Consider the following 15,780-nt stretch of genomic DNA (forward strand, 5'->3'; position numbering starts at 1 on the left):
TCCTGGACAAAAGCCGCTCTGATGTGAAGAAGCAGATCAGATCCCAGCAGGAAACTGAAGTGAGTCGAGTCAAAGAGCTTCAGCAGAAGCTGGAGCAGGAGATCACTGAGCTGAAGAGGAAAGATCCTGGCCTGGAGCAGCTCTCACACATCGAGGATCCCATCCAGTTTCTACTCAACTACCCCTCAGTGTCAGCACTCAGTCAGTCTACACACTCATCCAGCATTGACATCCGTCCTCTGAGCTACTTTGAGGATGTGACAGCAGCTGTGTCAGAGGTCAGGGAGAAACTACAGGATGTTCTGAAAGAGACATGGACAAACATCTCACTGACACTGACTAAAGTGGATGTTTTACTGTCACCGGCAGAGCCCAAGACCAGAGATGAATTCTTAAGATATTCGCATAAAATCACACTGGATCCAAACACAGCAAACACACATCTGTTATTATCTGAGGGAAACAGAAAAGCAACAGTAATAAAAAAACAACGGTCTTATTCTAGTCACCCAGACAGATTCACTGAATGGTGGCAGGTCCTGAGTAGAGAGAGGCTGACTGGACGTTGTTATCTTGAGGTGGAGTGGACAGGGACAAGAGTTAGAGTAGCAGTTGCATATAAGGATATCAGCAGAACAGGGTGGAAGAATGAAAGTGGATTTGGATTCAATGACAAATCTTGGGCATTACGTTGTAACCCAAACAGTTATGAATTTTGGTACAACAACATCCCAACTCCCGTCTCAGGTCCTCGGCCCTCCAGACTTGGAGTGTACCTGGATCACAGAGCAGGTATTCTGTCCTTCTACAGAGTCTCTGAAACCATGACTCTCCTCCACAGAGTCCAGACCACATTCACTCAGCCCCTCTATGCTGGGCTTCGATTTTATTGTGGAGTCTACCGTTTTTCTTATGGAGACACAGCTAAGTTCCTTAAATTCAAATAGAAAGAAGTGACGTCAGATAGTTTGTTAAAATCTTTATTTTAAAGCTGAAACTTCTTAGTTTTCCATATTTGTTACTTGGAGCCTAAATTTACATGAAAATGTAAACTTCTCTGTGCTCTAAATGTTGGAGGAATATTTGCATTGATGTGTTTGTGTGTTGTTGTGTTTCTTCCTTTATCACTGAGATTTTGTTCTCACCACTTTGTCCATGTGTAAAGAAATGTATAATGACACTGACATGTGTTTGTGTGGCAGACCAGATGTTGTTGTTGTCTACATCTATGGACCATTGAGGTGTGTGGTATATAGGGGTTTGATCTCTTATAACACTGTGATCATCATGATCCTAATCAATAAGGAAATCCGTGGTTATTGACTTTTACACTGCTGAGATTTGGTTTGAAATGTAAATCAACTGATTGTGTGGATAAAGTTGCTAAACAAGATTCATGTAACAGACCTTACTGATGTAAAGTGTGAACAAACTGAAGGTTTCATAATAAATACAGTCTTTAACCTTCAGCCTCAAATCTCACATCCCCAAGTTCTTTTTACAACCTGAGAGCTGATGTGAATAATGTTTGTAACCTGGAAACTCTTCTCTCCCACCTTTCCCATGGGACCTGAATACAGCATCAGCGCTCCAGGCTGTGACTCCTGTGACCAAACGGACACAGTGTGATATTCCAGATGTTTCCGTCTCTCTGTACTGATGCTGTCTGAAGCTGCCAAAGGCTCAGTGAAGTGTTTCCATGAACCCGATGCCCAACACTAGAGGGCGCCATCATCCTGCTGCCGCTGAACAGGAATGTAGTGGAGATTATTTTTGAAATTCGTACTAACAGACTGATTTGAATGTGGTTTGTGTTTGTTTGTTGAGGATCTAACCTGCCCTCACTATAAGACCCGTAACATCATGTGTCTGACAGTTTTTAATAGTGTTCTGGTTTGTTCTCACCACTTTGCCCATGTGTAAAGAAATCTATGCGTACGTAAAAGTAGCAATATGACAATGAAATCACACTGGGTCCAAACACAGCACACACACATCTGTTATTTTCTGAGGGAAACAGAAAAGCAACATTCATGAGTCAAAAACAGTCTTATTCTGTTCACCCAGACAGATTCACTGGATGTTGGCAGGTCCTGAGGAGAGGCTGACTGGACGTTGTTACTGCGAGGTGAAGTGGACAGGGACAGAAGTTAGAGTAGCAGTCGCATACAAGGATATCAGATGAACAGGGTGGTCGAATGAAAGTGTATTTGGAAGCAATGACAAATCATGGGCATTATTCTGTGAACAAAACTGTTATTATTTTTGGTACAACAACATCCCAACTCCCTTCTCAGGTCCTCGGCCCTCCAGAATTGGAGTGTACCTGGATCACAGAGCAGGTATTCTGTCCTTCTACAGCATCTCCGAAACCATAACTCTCCTCCACAGAGTCCAGACCACATTCACTCAGCCTCTCTATTCTGGAATTCGGTTTTATGGTTATGGAGACTCAGCTGAGTTCAGTAAAGTCAAATAGACAGAAGTGACATCAGATACAGTTTGTTCAAATCTTTATTTTAAAGCTGAAACTTCTTAGTTTTCCATAGTTGTTGCTTGGAGCCTAAACTGACATTTGTCCACATGGCAATGTAAACTCCTGGGGATGGCTGTGGCTCACGAGGTAGGGCAGTCGTCTCCTGACCAGCAAGTTGGTGGTTCGACTCCTGGTCTCCCCGCATGCCTAAATGTCCCTGAGCAAGACACTGAACCCCGAATTGCTCCCGGTGGCTTGATTAGCGCCGTTGTGTGGCAGCTGTCGTCATCGGTGTGTGAATGGGTGAATGATGTATCATCTCTGTAAAGCGCTTTGGCCAGTGTAACACACTGTGGAAATGTGCTATATAAATACAGTCCATTTACCATTCCTCTGTGCTCTAAATGTTGGAGGAATATTTGCATTGAGGTGTTTGTGTGTTGTTGGCAGCACGGTGGTTAGTGCTGTTGCCTCACAGCAAGAAGGTTCCGGGTTCGGGGCCTTTCTGTGTGGAGTCTGCATGTTCCCCCTGTGCTTGCATGGGTTCTTTCCAGGTGCTCCAGCTTCCTCCCACAGTCCAAAGACATGCAGTTTAGGTTGACTGGTGACTCTAAATTACCCAAATTAGTGCATATATAAATCCTAATTTGGGTTGCGTCAGGAAGGGCGTCGGGTGTAAAACGCATGCCAAATGTATATATGCGAACAGTTGATTTGCTGTGGCAACCCCTAACGCAAACAGCCAAAAGTGGTGGTAGTAGTAGTAGTCCGTTTTAATACTGTATGTCTTGTTTTTTGTCTGGTACTTGTGAAGCTGCTGTCTTGGCCAGAGTCCCTTGTAAAAGAGGCTGCAAACTTCAATGGGAGTTTGAATTAGGTTAAATAAAAATATTTTCTTAGAAAATAACATTACAGAATAGCATTCATATTCTTGTTTTGCCTTTGAATATGAATCTGGACCAGGTCCTCTTCACAGTAGGGCCTTGGGCAGACCTTCATAGAAGAGCACAATATAATTCTACTATTTACTGCACCGTCCAGTTACCATTACTGAAGTAGAGTCACTTCAACAAATTGCTTGCTTTTAAGTTAAAGGCCAGTGGGAACAAAGGTTTACTAAATTCTTTCAAATAAGAAGATAAGCAGAATAAAACTCACTACAAAGAAGTCACATGATGACATCTTCTGAACCCCGTAAACAGCATATACATAAACTCTACATCTAAAAGGTGTCCATCCCCAAATTTTGGACTATTATTTTACCTTTATTGCTGCATAATAATTTCCTTAACTAAACCAAAAACAAAAACACTTTGCAAAAAGAGCTTAAATTCCAGTATGAATCTGTGGCCACATCTTGTGTTAAACTCTAACTCCAGACCAGTCTTGTTTTTAGAGGCAAAATATTTTGTTTCATGCCTGTAAAAGCAGGGTTGTTTCAAATGTCTGTAGCATCTGAGAGTGGCCAAAATGTTATAATACAAATTTACCAAATTCTAATTTTACTTCCATCAAATGACTGGAACATTTTGTTTGGATGTTGTTCATACACACTAACAGCACAATGAGTTAAATTTCTCTTACTTGCATTTGTATCTCCAAGAATTGGTATGTTTTGTTTGGTACGTACAGCTGCACTCTGATTCCTGGGCATAGTAAACAGAAACAACCATCTGGCATTTTCATTTTTGTGGCTGTCTGAGGAAACAGACAGCCGCAATTTTCAACAAAAGAACTGGCAAGTAACTGACATAACTATAAAAAAGTAACACAATATGCCTGCCAGCAAGTCTAAAGTTCATGAATTTACACATTTGGACTTTTATGAAAATGAAAACATGTCACTTTGAAGGATTTGTTATAAAAAAGTAACACACATTTGGACTTTTATGAAAACGAAAACATGTCACTTTGAAGGATTTGTTTGTTTGACTACTTCAATTGGTTGACTGGCAACTGCTCCCAGCCAAGAAACTGGCACATAACACAACGGCAACAAAACTGAAAATTACAATTTTTACACTAATGGACATTTTTACATGGTTTGATACAAATTAAACAAGATCTAATTGTTGATTAGTGAGCTTATAGCGAGTTTTGTTACCTTTGGACAGAACTAGGCTAGCTGCTTCCTGCTATGCTAAGCTAACTGGCTGCTAACAGACCCAACAGCATCATAGATGTTGGCCTCCAATATTCCCAAAGTTTTAAATCAACACACAACATGTTGAGATCCCGATTACAGCAATATTTACTTGGTTAACGTTGGATGTACAGGTGCTCATGATATTGTGTGTATTGTGCGTGTGTTATTCTCTCACTTTCATTTTATGGATCATCCATCATTTATTATTCATTTTGTAAAATGATGTGCGGTCATTTCTAACTTTGAGGTGAAACCAAAGACAAATTTTTACAAAATGGATGATAAAGTTCTTAACCTAATCTAAACTAACCTAAACTAACCTTTGTATGCTTCGCACTGCTGGTTCTGTAACCTGCTGTAACAACACAAGAGGGAAGTTTCTTATACACATGTTAGCCATTATGCTTTGAAAGAAGTTAACATACAGATGTTTTTGCTTAAAATTGAGGCAGATTAAATTGTCATAACTAAGTAATGCAATTTCAGTTTATCCCTCAGCAAGTTATAAGGTCGTGCCTTCTGTATTTCAGAGAATAAAAATATTACATTCAACTATGAGACAATAAATGGTCTAACAGCCAGAGATCACAGTTAAATTCAATGCTAGTTTGATACAGATTAAACAAGATCTAATGTGTTGATTAGTGAGCTTATAGCGAGTTTTGTTACCTTTGGACAGAACTAGGCTAGCTGCTTCCTGCTATGCTAAGCTAACTGGCTGCTAACAGACCCAACAGCATCATAGATGTTGGCCTCCAATATTCCCAAAGTTTTAAATCAACACACAACATGTTGAGATCCCGATTACAGCAATATTTACTTGGTTAACGTTGGATGTACAGGTGCTCATGATATTGTGTGTATTGTGCGTGTGTTATTCTCTCACTTTCATTTTATGGATCATCCATCATTTATTATTCATTTTGTAAAATGATGTGCGGTCATTTCTAACTTTGAGGTGAAACCAAAGACAAATTTTTACAAAATGGATGATAAAGTTCTTAACCTAATCTAAACTAACCTAAACTAACCTTTGTATGCTTCGCACTGCTGGTTCTGTAACCTGCTGTAACAACACAAGAGGGAAGTTTCTTATACACATGTTAGCCATTATGCTTTGAAAGAAGTTAACATACAGATGTTTTTGCTTAAAATTGAGGCAGATTAAATTGTCATAACTAAGTAATGCAATTTCAGTTTATCCCTCAGCAAGTTATAAGGTCGTGCCTTCTGTATTTCAGAGAATAAAAATATTACATTCAACTATGAGACAATAAATGGTCTAACAGCCAGAGATCACAGTTAAATTCAATGCACAAAACATTATGGCCCAATTCTTCTGTGCAGTCTCAAGAGCTATTTTGATATGAAGTTTTATAATCTATAATTTTGGTGATAATTACAGACTCTGTTAATTAAAATACAATTTTTACAATGTGCAGTGAGTGCAATGAGTATAAGATTAATATGGTACTCCATATTAATCTTATATGGTTATATAATCTGATCGTCTCAGACAAAACCAACCACCCACACAATCAGGGAGTAAGCGTATTAGGAGATTTACATTAGCAAGAAAGGATTTACATGACAGAGTTTCCTCCACATGAAAACAGAGTCTTTGTTAGTTGTAAATGCAAGCTGAAATTTCTCTGAGGTGCAGGAAAATTCCTTTTATATCTACAAAAGGCTAAGTCTTCCTTAGCAGGATGTTCTTTTTTGCTGAGAAGCAGCATGACCGGTAATGGCAGAAAAGTTTTTGTTTGCAGTAAAACAACTGGAAGTGTGTGTGTTAGTCACCAGATTTTCTTTTTAAGCTAATGGACAAAGTCACGTCACAGTTTTAGCTTTGCAATATCCACAGAAGGCCAAAAAGCCAAACCGGTTGTGTGTATTTTTTGCAGTAAGAGTAACACATGCTGATTTATTTGACTGTTTTGTTCACCGGGGAGCCACCTGGGTGAGTGGCAGGTCCCTTTTGTTGTTACAGATCTCCTTGTAGGTGCCCCTTTACAGCAAACAGATGCTGAGCTCTGTCCTTCAAGAGCTAGTTCCAACACTAGATGGCAGCATGTGTCTGTAGCTGCTAGACATCTGGCTGGGTGTCTAGACAGAAGAGTTTGCTGCCAGCTGCTGTGGGATCCAGTCGTTCACTCCACCATAAGGGTTTTATAAGGTTTAAACAAAGAAAGCCAACACACAGGGTGAAAGAAGAAACTGAATGCTTCACCAGACATGGCAGAGAAAAGGTTCAACATATTCTCTCACAGGCCGTGAAGATATGATTTTAACATACTGTATCTTTTCTGGGGTCAGTGAACCTGTGTGGTTGATTTCAAAATAAAAAAAAGGTGTGGCCTTTTACTTTACATTGCATTCTTTGCTGGATGGAAATGGATAAACAGAAATTAGTTGTAGCCTTCACTCTTCTGAGCCTGACAAACATGGACGCAGAAAAAAGTTTCTCCATTCATTTGGTTGCCTAAATGAGAAACAATCAATTCTACATCAAAGTGTGATTGGTAGGATGTAGGCTGTATTTACATTGTCATGACTAATTAAAAATAACATCATGCTGATAATCACATGGGTGTTCAGGTGGTTTGAGTTCAGTTTTAGCCTGACACTGGGAGAACTATGCAAGGAATTTAATGATACCAAACCCTATGTGCCACATGTTAGGCAGGGACATCTGCTTAAATTGAGTTCAGGTGGGGGCAGGTATGATGTGAATGTCTAGCAGGTGATTTTTAAACAGCTGCAGGCTGTGTGGCTTAGGATGTGTTAACACTTTTTGGTGAGGACTAGAAAATGTTTAACACTGTACTGTAACATCTGGAGCTTATGTCTCTTAAACCTAGAGCTGCTCCATTCAGGATTGTTATGTTAACAACTGATCTAACTACGTGTAATGTGAAATTTGTTGCTTGTAGTGACAAACCAAGACCACCAGAGAATTATGACGTGACCTTGCAAAGCATTTTAGCTGCTCACATTTCATTGTTGTGGTTTTACAGCCTGCAGCTGAACTGTTTAGGTTCAGTCTTATCGCTCTTATCAACCTCCTTACTTTTTCTGTTAAAACCCTCTGATAAACCCACTGTACATTATATCCACACTCACCAAACAGCAGATATACTGATTGATTTACTGATTTTTTATTTTCCCTGTCAGTAGAGGATCCTGATTAAAATCAATCGATTTTAGAAAAGATTTTCTCTTCAGAACAAAACATGAATGCATCAAGTATAAAAACTGTGCCAGTGCTACACACGCACAAGGAGTGAGAAGCTTTTAATCAGGCATGCATGAAATGTGCAGTAGGATGCAAATGTCTTCCAGAATCATTTACAAGGACGAAGGGCAAAGTTTTCAGTGATTCAGTTACACCACAGCACAACATCAAAACATGACATGAGAGCAGATGTCAAAAAGCCATAAATCAGACAGGCACGCTGCCTCTCACACTGTAACCCAAACTTTCAGCTGACCTTTCACATTTCACCTTTGACCCTGGGCTGTCTTTTACTTTAACATGTTCCCATATTTTTACGTTAACCCTCCCCCTACGCATATCTGCTTATTATTCTGTGATAATACTTTTTGTTTTGAGTATTTAACATTATTAAATGCCTACATTAGTCACAAGAACCATTTGAATTCAGGAAGTGAAACCCAGGCCTGGCCAGTTTAAATACTCATGTACCTTCACAGCATGTGCACAGACCAAATGATGATAACGTGTCCCAGACTGATGGCTGTAAACCACTTTTTTTTTGCATGTATGGAAGATGGTTGCTCTTTGTGTTTTAGATGTCCTCAGCCAAAGATTTCTAGATTCAGGACTTTGGCAATGTTCTGTACTTGAGTTGTTCATAGCACAGAGCATGAACCCGGCAGGAAATAAGAATAGAGCATCTACTGTATGTGGTGCAGTTCTCAGACATGCAGGTTGATCCTGCAGCTTAGAGTGGCTGTCGTAGGTGTAGCGGAGCATAAATACACTGTGTGTTAAGAAATTAAGGCCTTATTAAGAAATGAAAGCTATAATTTTTTTAAAACCTGGATTTTATTTAGTAGCTCAGATCAGTGGGTTTGTTGGCTTTGATTACATTATACTCATCTTAGACTGCTTCAGCATCACCAGAGTTAGGTCTAACACAGAAACAAACATACAGTAAGTGGATAATTAAGCCTTAAGAGGCTCCAGCTACTAGACTAACACTTGACAGCTGTGAGTCTCTAGTTTAGTTATAGACTTCCAGTCCACTATACAGCTATACCCCACTCAGAGATTGTATTTGAAGAGACAACTTATTTTTATCCAAGATGAGTTAGTTGCCTCGAGCTCAGCAGTGACTAATATGAGCAGCTCAGTTTCCATCCGGGCCCTCACAGCTTCTTGTCAGCAGCATGTTTTGGTAACCCCACAATCCCAACACCCTAACTTACAGGCCAAAAGGAGACATGCAAGAGTGGCCCCACACAGCAGGTTAGTTGTTCCTTTCCCAGCACCCAGAGATGAAGTCAGTATTCCACAGTAAACATTACTAGCATCCCCTGACAGAGTGATTTGCACATCTGACCACACTAAACAGTCTTGGATTTTAAAACTAGGTCAGGAAGAGGATGTCGGGCTGTTTGACACTGATGGTTGTTCTTGCTTTGCCAGTCAGGATTTTCCTCATTAAGTGTGGCTTTGGAAGATCATGGCATCCTGATGTATGAACGCATACATGCATGCAACCATGCATATAAACACACACACACACACACAAATGTAGCAAAAGGGTGAAAAGAGTCAGGTTTTTCAACAGAAAAATACACTAAACAGTGCAGACAACAGTGCACACAATATATCCCAGTCTGGATACAGTAGTTTATAATGACAAAAATCATTTTATTAACATTGGAGACACTGGAACAAGACCTTTGGTATTTTTTGCTTGAGAATGAACAAAAAATGTTTCTCAATTCATTCATTTGTTGACTAGTAACCTCAGCTCTAGTCACTTGAGTTCAGGGTTTCTATTTATCAAAAATACCTTGAGAACAAATGCGGGTCACTATTAAAGAAGTAAAGACAACCAGTGGCCACAAGAAGTAGCACTATAATATCCATTGCAACGAACTGTGTTTCACCATAAAAACAGAACAATGTATAAATTGCTGTTCAATGTGACAAGTCGTGTCAGAGCTGGTTGATCTTCTGTGAGCAATAAAGGAGATTCATGTTTGAATGGCTCAAGACCTTTTAAGCAGAGCCTGGTACCATCAGAGATCCCACCTCCATGAAACAGTACATTCCTCCCCCTGTGGTCTATGTGTGTGTGTACTGTGTGCGCTTCCCTCACAAAACATTGCAAGCCAGTTGCAGAAACTTTCCATTTGGCTATTTCCTGAATACCTCCCCACTGGTGGAACATGCCTTTTATGCCTTTTACACAGATGTGTGTAGCATTATTGTGAAAGGGTGCTTTTAGAGCTACAAAGTAGTTATTACCCAACTCAGAAACCTTACAGACCTTTTTAACATATAAACCTTTTATAGCTACATGTTTTGGTTTTGCAGCCCACAAATTTACTCAATAGCTCTTGCCCTTAATTTTTTGCATACATATTATTTTGTAGACATACTTTGTTTAAGAGCTAGAGGGAAAATTGAGTTTGTCAGATTTTAATTAATGGAAAAAAGAAACCATTCCAGGTAAGTATTTACAAAACACTGTAGGAAAACTGATCTTTTAAATTCTCAAATATCTGACAGTAATACATTCTGACAAAAATTCCTCACTGCACTAATATTAACCTACTGCACGTCATCTGTGTCATTAAAGGCTCCAAATTTACTTGATGGATGATGAGCCACAAACATTCCTCCGTTCTGCCTCCTCCTCGTCACTGCTGCTGTGCTCTCCCAGCACCGTACCTCCCGGCCACACCTGGACTATAACAAGATTTCCACTGCTCTCTCACTCACCCTTTAATTCTCAATGAAGAGTAATTGGACACACCTGGAGAAAGTATGAATCGTGGATCACTTAACCCAAGCTATCTGACTACAATTTGTACCAAAAGGCAGGCGTAATGGGAATAAATAGCTGAGCAGAGAGGGGACACGCTCAGCAAATACAACTACTCCGGCACGCTAAAATTTTCCATGCAGAACTAAACAGCTCTGTCAGTGAACCACACAGAAACATCAGGAACAGACTTTACTTCTTTGCATGGTGTCTCCAGCAAGTGAGTGGATGAAAAATGAAGAAATATTTAAAAGAGTGGACGGACACTGTCCTCCCCAGCTACCCAGGTCACTGGCACATTTTACTGGTTCATTCCTTTGCGCTGTCACCAGTGGCCAGAGGACGGCTGGAAATGACCACACAGCAACATGCAGAGCAGATGTCAGGAACCTGCCTGCTGCAGCTCTCGGTGCTTCTGGAATAACACTCAGCACTTCAACACAGGGTCATGTGAAGAAGAAGAAAACACTTGTCGATCACATTCTACGCAGCATGGCGAGCTCCGGTCCCACCAGATGGAAACATCAGCTGGCTGAAGTAGTGAACGCGCCTTGCTGGTCCTTTACAAGCAGAATGCCAAGTTTCTGTTGGATCATCCTCTGAGTCAAAGGACATGATGAGACACCACAATCATGCAACTTGATAGCTCTGCACATAACGTGGAAGGGTACTATGTCTGATGCATTTTCACATAGGCTATGTAACTTCAGCACCTGAAAACAAACTAGGATTTATTCATACGTAGATACATCCAGGTTTTTTCTGCACTAATGTTGGTTTTTGTACCAGCTGCACACACACCTGCAAATGTTTTTCTTTGCCACCTCTGGTGATCACATGTTACATAACTCCTCTACTAAACTGAAATAATCAAAGCAATGTTCGAAGGCCAAGAGCAGTAATAAATGAACAGTGTTGTAAAAGAAAAAAAGGCCATCTATGCTGAACTGGAAACCATCAGTCACATTCTTTATTTGATATTTGTATTTCAAATATTGTTTTATGCAAATGGGAAGGCATCCGAGAGGCTGCTGGGAAGGTCCCAACATTCCTCTTCACAGAATCTCACAGCTTGTTTTAGACCAGTAGCTCCCCACACTTTCAGGGTGGGGACAAACCAGAGCAACTGGTGATAGAGCACACTGTGGGAAATCTGAAATATCTCATCTCCTCTACTCCAGTGTCTTCCAAGGATCCTCACAGTCTGTTTTATATGAGGACATATGAGCACTGAAAGTCCAGGCTGGGTTGTGGTGGTCAAGCTACAAATTTTACTGCTTCAACTTCACAAAAAACACACAAATATACAATAGATCAGAGTTTTTTTTCTTCATTATAGTCACTGCATTCATGGTGTATTATATAAGCCTGATTAGATGTTAAATCACTGTTAGTTCATTATTAAAACGTAAAGCTTTCCTACTTGCAGCGATTTCAGGCCTAAAATTGTTCTTGGCTTCTCAAGGACATTTCTCACTTGATGTTGATTTTGCAGCCTCATGGCCATAAATATAATTTGTACTTTGAGTCACCCTGGACCAAACCTAAGTCAGACCTGAGTAATCTGTTTGTCTCCAAGACTCCTGCCTTGAAGATCAAATGATCATTTTTACCTTAACAAAAAGCTCTTTTTGCAAACCAAAAGCAATGCATTTTTGCATGTGAGAGAGAAAAGCAAATTGATTAAAATGGGCTTAAAAAGGTCATTCTATTTCCTAGTATCAATATCAGGCCTGCTTGCACAGTGATAAACAACTTAACTGTTTACTAGAAGCTCAGCAGAGTTGGCAGTTTGGAAAATATTTGTCATTTGCATCAGAATGAAATGGAACAAATATCTTGTAACTCTGTGCAGCTGTGTTTGGTTTCCATTGAAGCTATTTATTATTAAATTTTCATTATGCATGTTTATATCCAAACCTCCAGATGCAAGTGATGTTGGGTTTTTAAACTAACAGCTATTTTGTGGAAAACAGACGTTAATGACCAAGGTCATGTGATAACTTCAACATTGGTCAAATTAGCTGACTAATACCAGGAAAACCAAACTTATGGCTCAGGGCTTTGCAGTGAGATTTTAAATAGCTGCTCTCTGATTCCCTGAGCATTCAGCATCACAAGCTGGTTCACAGATTGCCAGTCAAGGTTATGTAATCCTGTCAGGAGCAGCCAGATGGCTTTAGCACCATCTTGGATCATCTGACAGTGGAGCTTCTGTGTCTGAAGGCAAGACTCTCTTTCTCCAAACCCAAGTGTAGTCAAGGACAGGATAAACTGTCATTATTGAATTTCCAGGGATCAGAGTTTAACTGTCAAAAGTCAACAATGGTTCCCGAATGGAAATGAACAAATAGGTAAAGTGCTCCATTTTCTTCCACCCGCTGAGGAGTCTGTCTGAACTGAGGTGCTCCACAACAGGAAATGAACTCTTTCCAAAACTAATTAAAGTGATCAGTTACAGTTATATCAGTGTCACCCAGTCTAGTCAGTGCCTGTGGAAACAGCAGGTTACATACATGGATACAAGGAGAAGGTAAAGGGTAAAGTTAAACAGACTGCTGGTGGGTTTCACTGAATATGAAGGAAAATGGAGGAGGAACATGGTGAAATGCTTCAAATAAGCCTGATCTTCAAGTTTATCTAATATTAAATTATTGTTAATCTTGTGTAATGAAGAGAAGGTACAGTATGAAAGGGAGCCAGAGGTTGTCAGATGGTATGGGTTTAAGTGAGCCCACTCATACAATGCCCTGCTCTGTCTAGACCGCTCAGCCAGCTATGGTCTGATATTCTCTCACGTACCACGTCTCCACCCTCTTTACCACCAGATATGCTCTGAGGCTACGGAAACAGGGGGACTGGGAGATCTGCATATTTCAGTGAACTTGGCATACACAGCTATATCCTTCCAGGAATGAACTTTATCCATCTGTACTGTACTTAGTGCAGAAAATCCCATGCAGACCCAGGCATGCTCACCTGGACACGTGTCACCAGGATCAGTAGTCACCACACCTCAGAAACTCAGTCTCAGGCACCTTTTGACTGATATTTGATAATTATTTCAGTGCAGGTTTGTTCACATGAAGGTAATTGAAGAGAAAACGTGGAGACATTTGTGATGCACCAGGTTTAGGTGCATTTCCCACGTGCTTGATCATGAGGGCATCATGAGAACCGACCGTTCCAGAGACACTGGCAGAGATCTGCAAACGGACTGCCACAGGGAGCACTTGATGAGCTCTTATGTAACTTTTAATGAGGCTGTGGTTTTCTGTTTTGGCAGTTTTTGCATATATGACTGCACACATGGCCATTTCCCCCTCTTCCTGCACATTACTTCTGATTGTTAGCTTGATACTCATCTCTTCACTCATCTCACTGTTTTACTACTGTTCTATTTGTTCCCCTTGCTCCAGCTCCTCTCTGAGTGTTCACAGACTCCCTCATTGGTTGCGAGCGGTCTTACCCATGAAGTGGAGACTGACTGATAACAGTATGTCTGGCTGGACCGGGTTCCTATTTCCTGAAGTGCTGTCATCAGCAAATGTCCTTCCAAACTGCTGAGGAAGATCCAACCTCTTGTCCATCGCTCTGAGACAGTGAGCAGTCAGAGACCAGTATATCACAGAAGTGAGTACACCCCCTCACATTTTGTAAATATTTAAGTATATCTTTTCATGTGACAACACTGAAGAAATGACACTTGGCTACAATGTAAAGTAGTGAGTCTACAGCTTGTATAACAGTGTAAATGTGCTGTCCCCTCAAAATAACGCAACACACAGCCATTAATGTCTAAACTGCTGGCAACAAAAGTGAGTACACCCCTAAGTGATAATAGCCAAATGGGGCCCAAGTAGCCGTTTTCCCTCCCTGGTGTCATGTGACTCGTTAGTGGTACAAGGTCTCAGGTGTGAAGGAGGAGCAGGTGTGTTAAATTTAGTGTTATCACTCTCACTCTCTCATACTGGTCACTGGAAGTTCAACATGGCACCTCATGGCAATGAACTCTCTGAGGATCTGAAAAAACGAATTGTTGCTCTACATAAAGATGGCCTAGGCTATAAGAAGATTGCCAAGACCCTGAAACTGAGCTGCAGCACGGTGGCCAAGACCATACAGCGGTTTAACAGGACAGGTTCCACTCAGAACAGGCCTCGCTGTGGTCGACCAAGGAAGTTGTGTGCCCGTGCTCAGCGTCATATCCAGAGGATGGCTTTGGGAAATAGGCGTATGAGTGCTGCCAGCATTGCTGCAGAGGTTGAAGGGGTGGGGGGTCAGCCTGTCAGCGCTCAGACCATACGCCGCACGCTGCATCAAATTGGTCTGCAAGGCTGTCGTCCCAGAAGGAAGCCTCTTCTAAAGATGATGCACAAGAAAGCCCGCAAACGGTTTGCTGCAGACAAGCAGACTAAGGATATGGATTTCTGGAACCATGTCCTGTGGTCCGATGAGACCAAGATAAACTTATTTGGTTCAGATGGTGTCAAGTGTGTGTGGCGGCAACCAGGTGAAGAGTACAAAGACAAGTGTGTCTTGCCTACAGTCAAGTATGGTGGTGGGAATGTCATGGTCTGGGGCTGCATGAGTGCTGCCGGCACTGGGGAGCTACAGTTCATTGAGGGAACCATGAATGCCAACATGTACTGTGACATACTGAAGCAGAGCATGATTCCTTCCCTTTGGAGACTGGGTCGCAGGGCAGTATTCCAACACGATAACGACCCCAAACACACCTCCAAAATGACCACTGCCTTGTTAAAGAAGCTAAGGGTAAAGGTGATGGACTGGCCAAGCATGTCTCCAGACCTAAACCCTATTGAGCATCTGTGGGGCATCCTGAAACGGAAGGTGGAGGTGCGCAAGGTCTCTAACATCCACCAGCTCCGTGACGTCATCATGGAGGAGTGGAAGAGGATTCCAGTGGCAACCTGTGAAGCTCTGGTGAACTCTATGCCCAAGAGGGTTAAGGCAGTGCTGGAAAATAATGGTGGCCACACAAAATATTGACACTTTGGGCCCCATTTGGCCATTATCACTTAGGGGTGTACTCACTTTTGTTGCCAGCAGTTTAGACATTAATGGCTGTGTGTTGCGTTATTTTGAGGGGACAGCACATTTACACTGTTATA

The 15,780-nt window shown here is 41.2% G+C and overlaps 1 protein-coding gene across 1 annotated transcript in view; it reads left to right on the forward strand.

Moving 5' to 3' along the window:
* LOC109962367 (tripartite motif-containing protein 16-like protein) overlaps positions 1 to 1,452 on the forward strand; it is a 2,182-nt gene extending 730 nt beyond the window's left edge. The window contains 1 exon segment of the mRNA XM_020604041.1: positions 1 to 1,452. This exon segment is cut by the window's left edge and continues 119 nt beyond it. Coding sequence (XP_020459697.1) covers positions 1 to 947 — 947 coding nt within the window. The 3' untranslated portion in view covers positions 948 to 1,452.
* Positions 1,453 to 15,780: the final 14,328 nt, after the last annotated feature.

The sequence above is a fragment of the Monopterus albus genome, unplaced genomic scaffold, assembly GCF_001952655.1.
Source record: "Monopterus albus unplaced genomic scaffold, M_albus_1.0 scaffold63.1, whole genome shotgun sequence".
NCBI classification, from domain to species: Eukaryota; Metazoa; Chordata; class Actinopteri; order Synbranchiformes; family Synbranchidae; genus Monopterus; species Monopterus albus.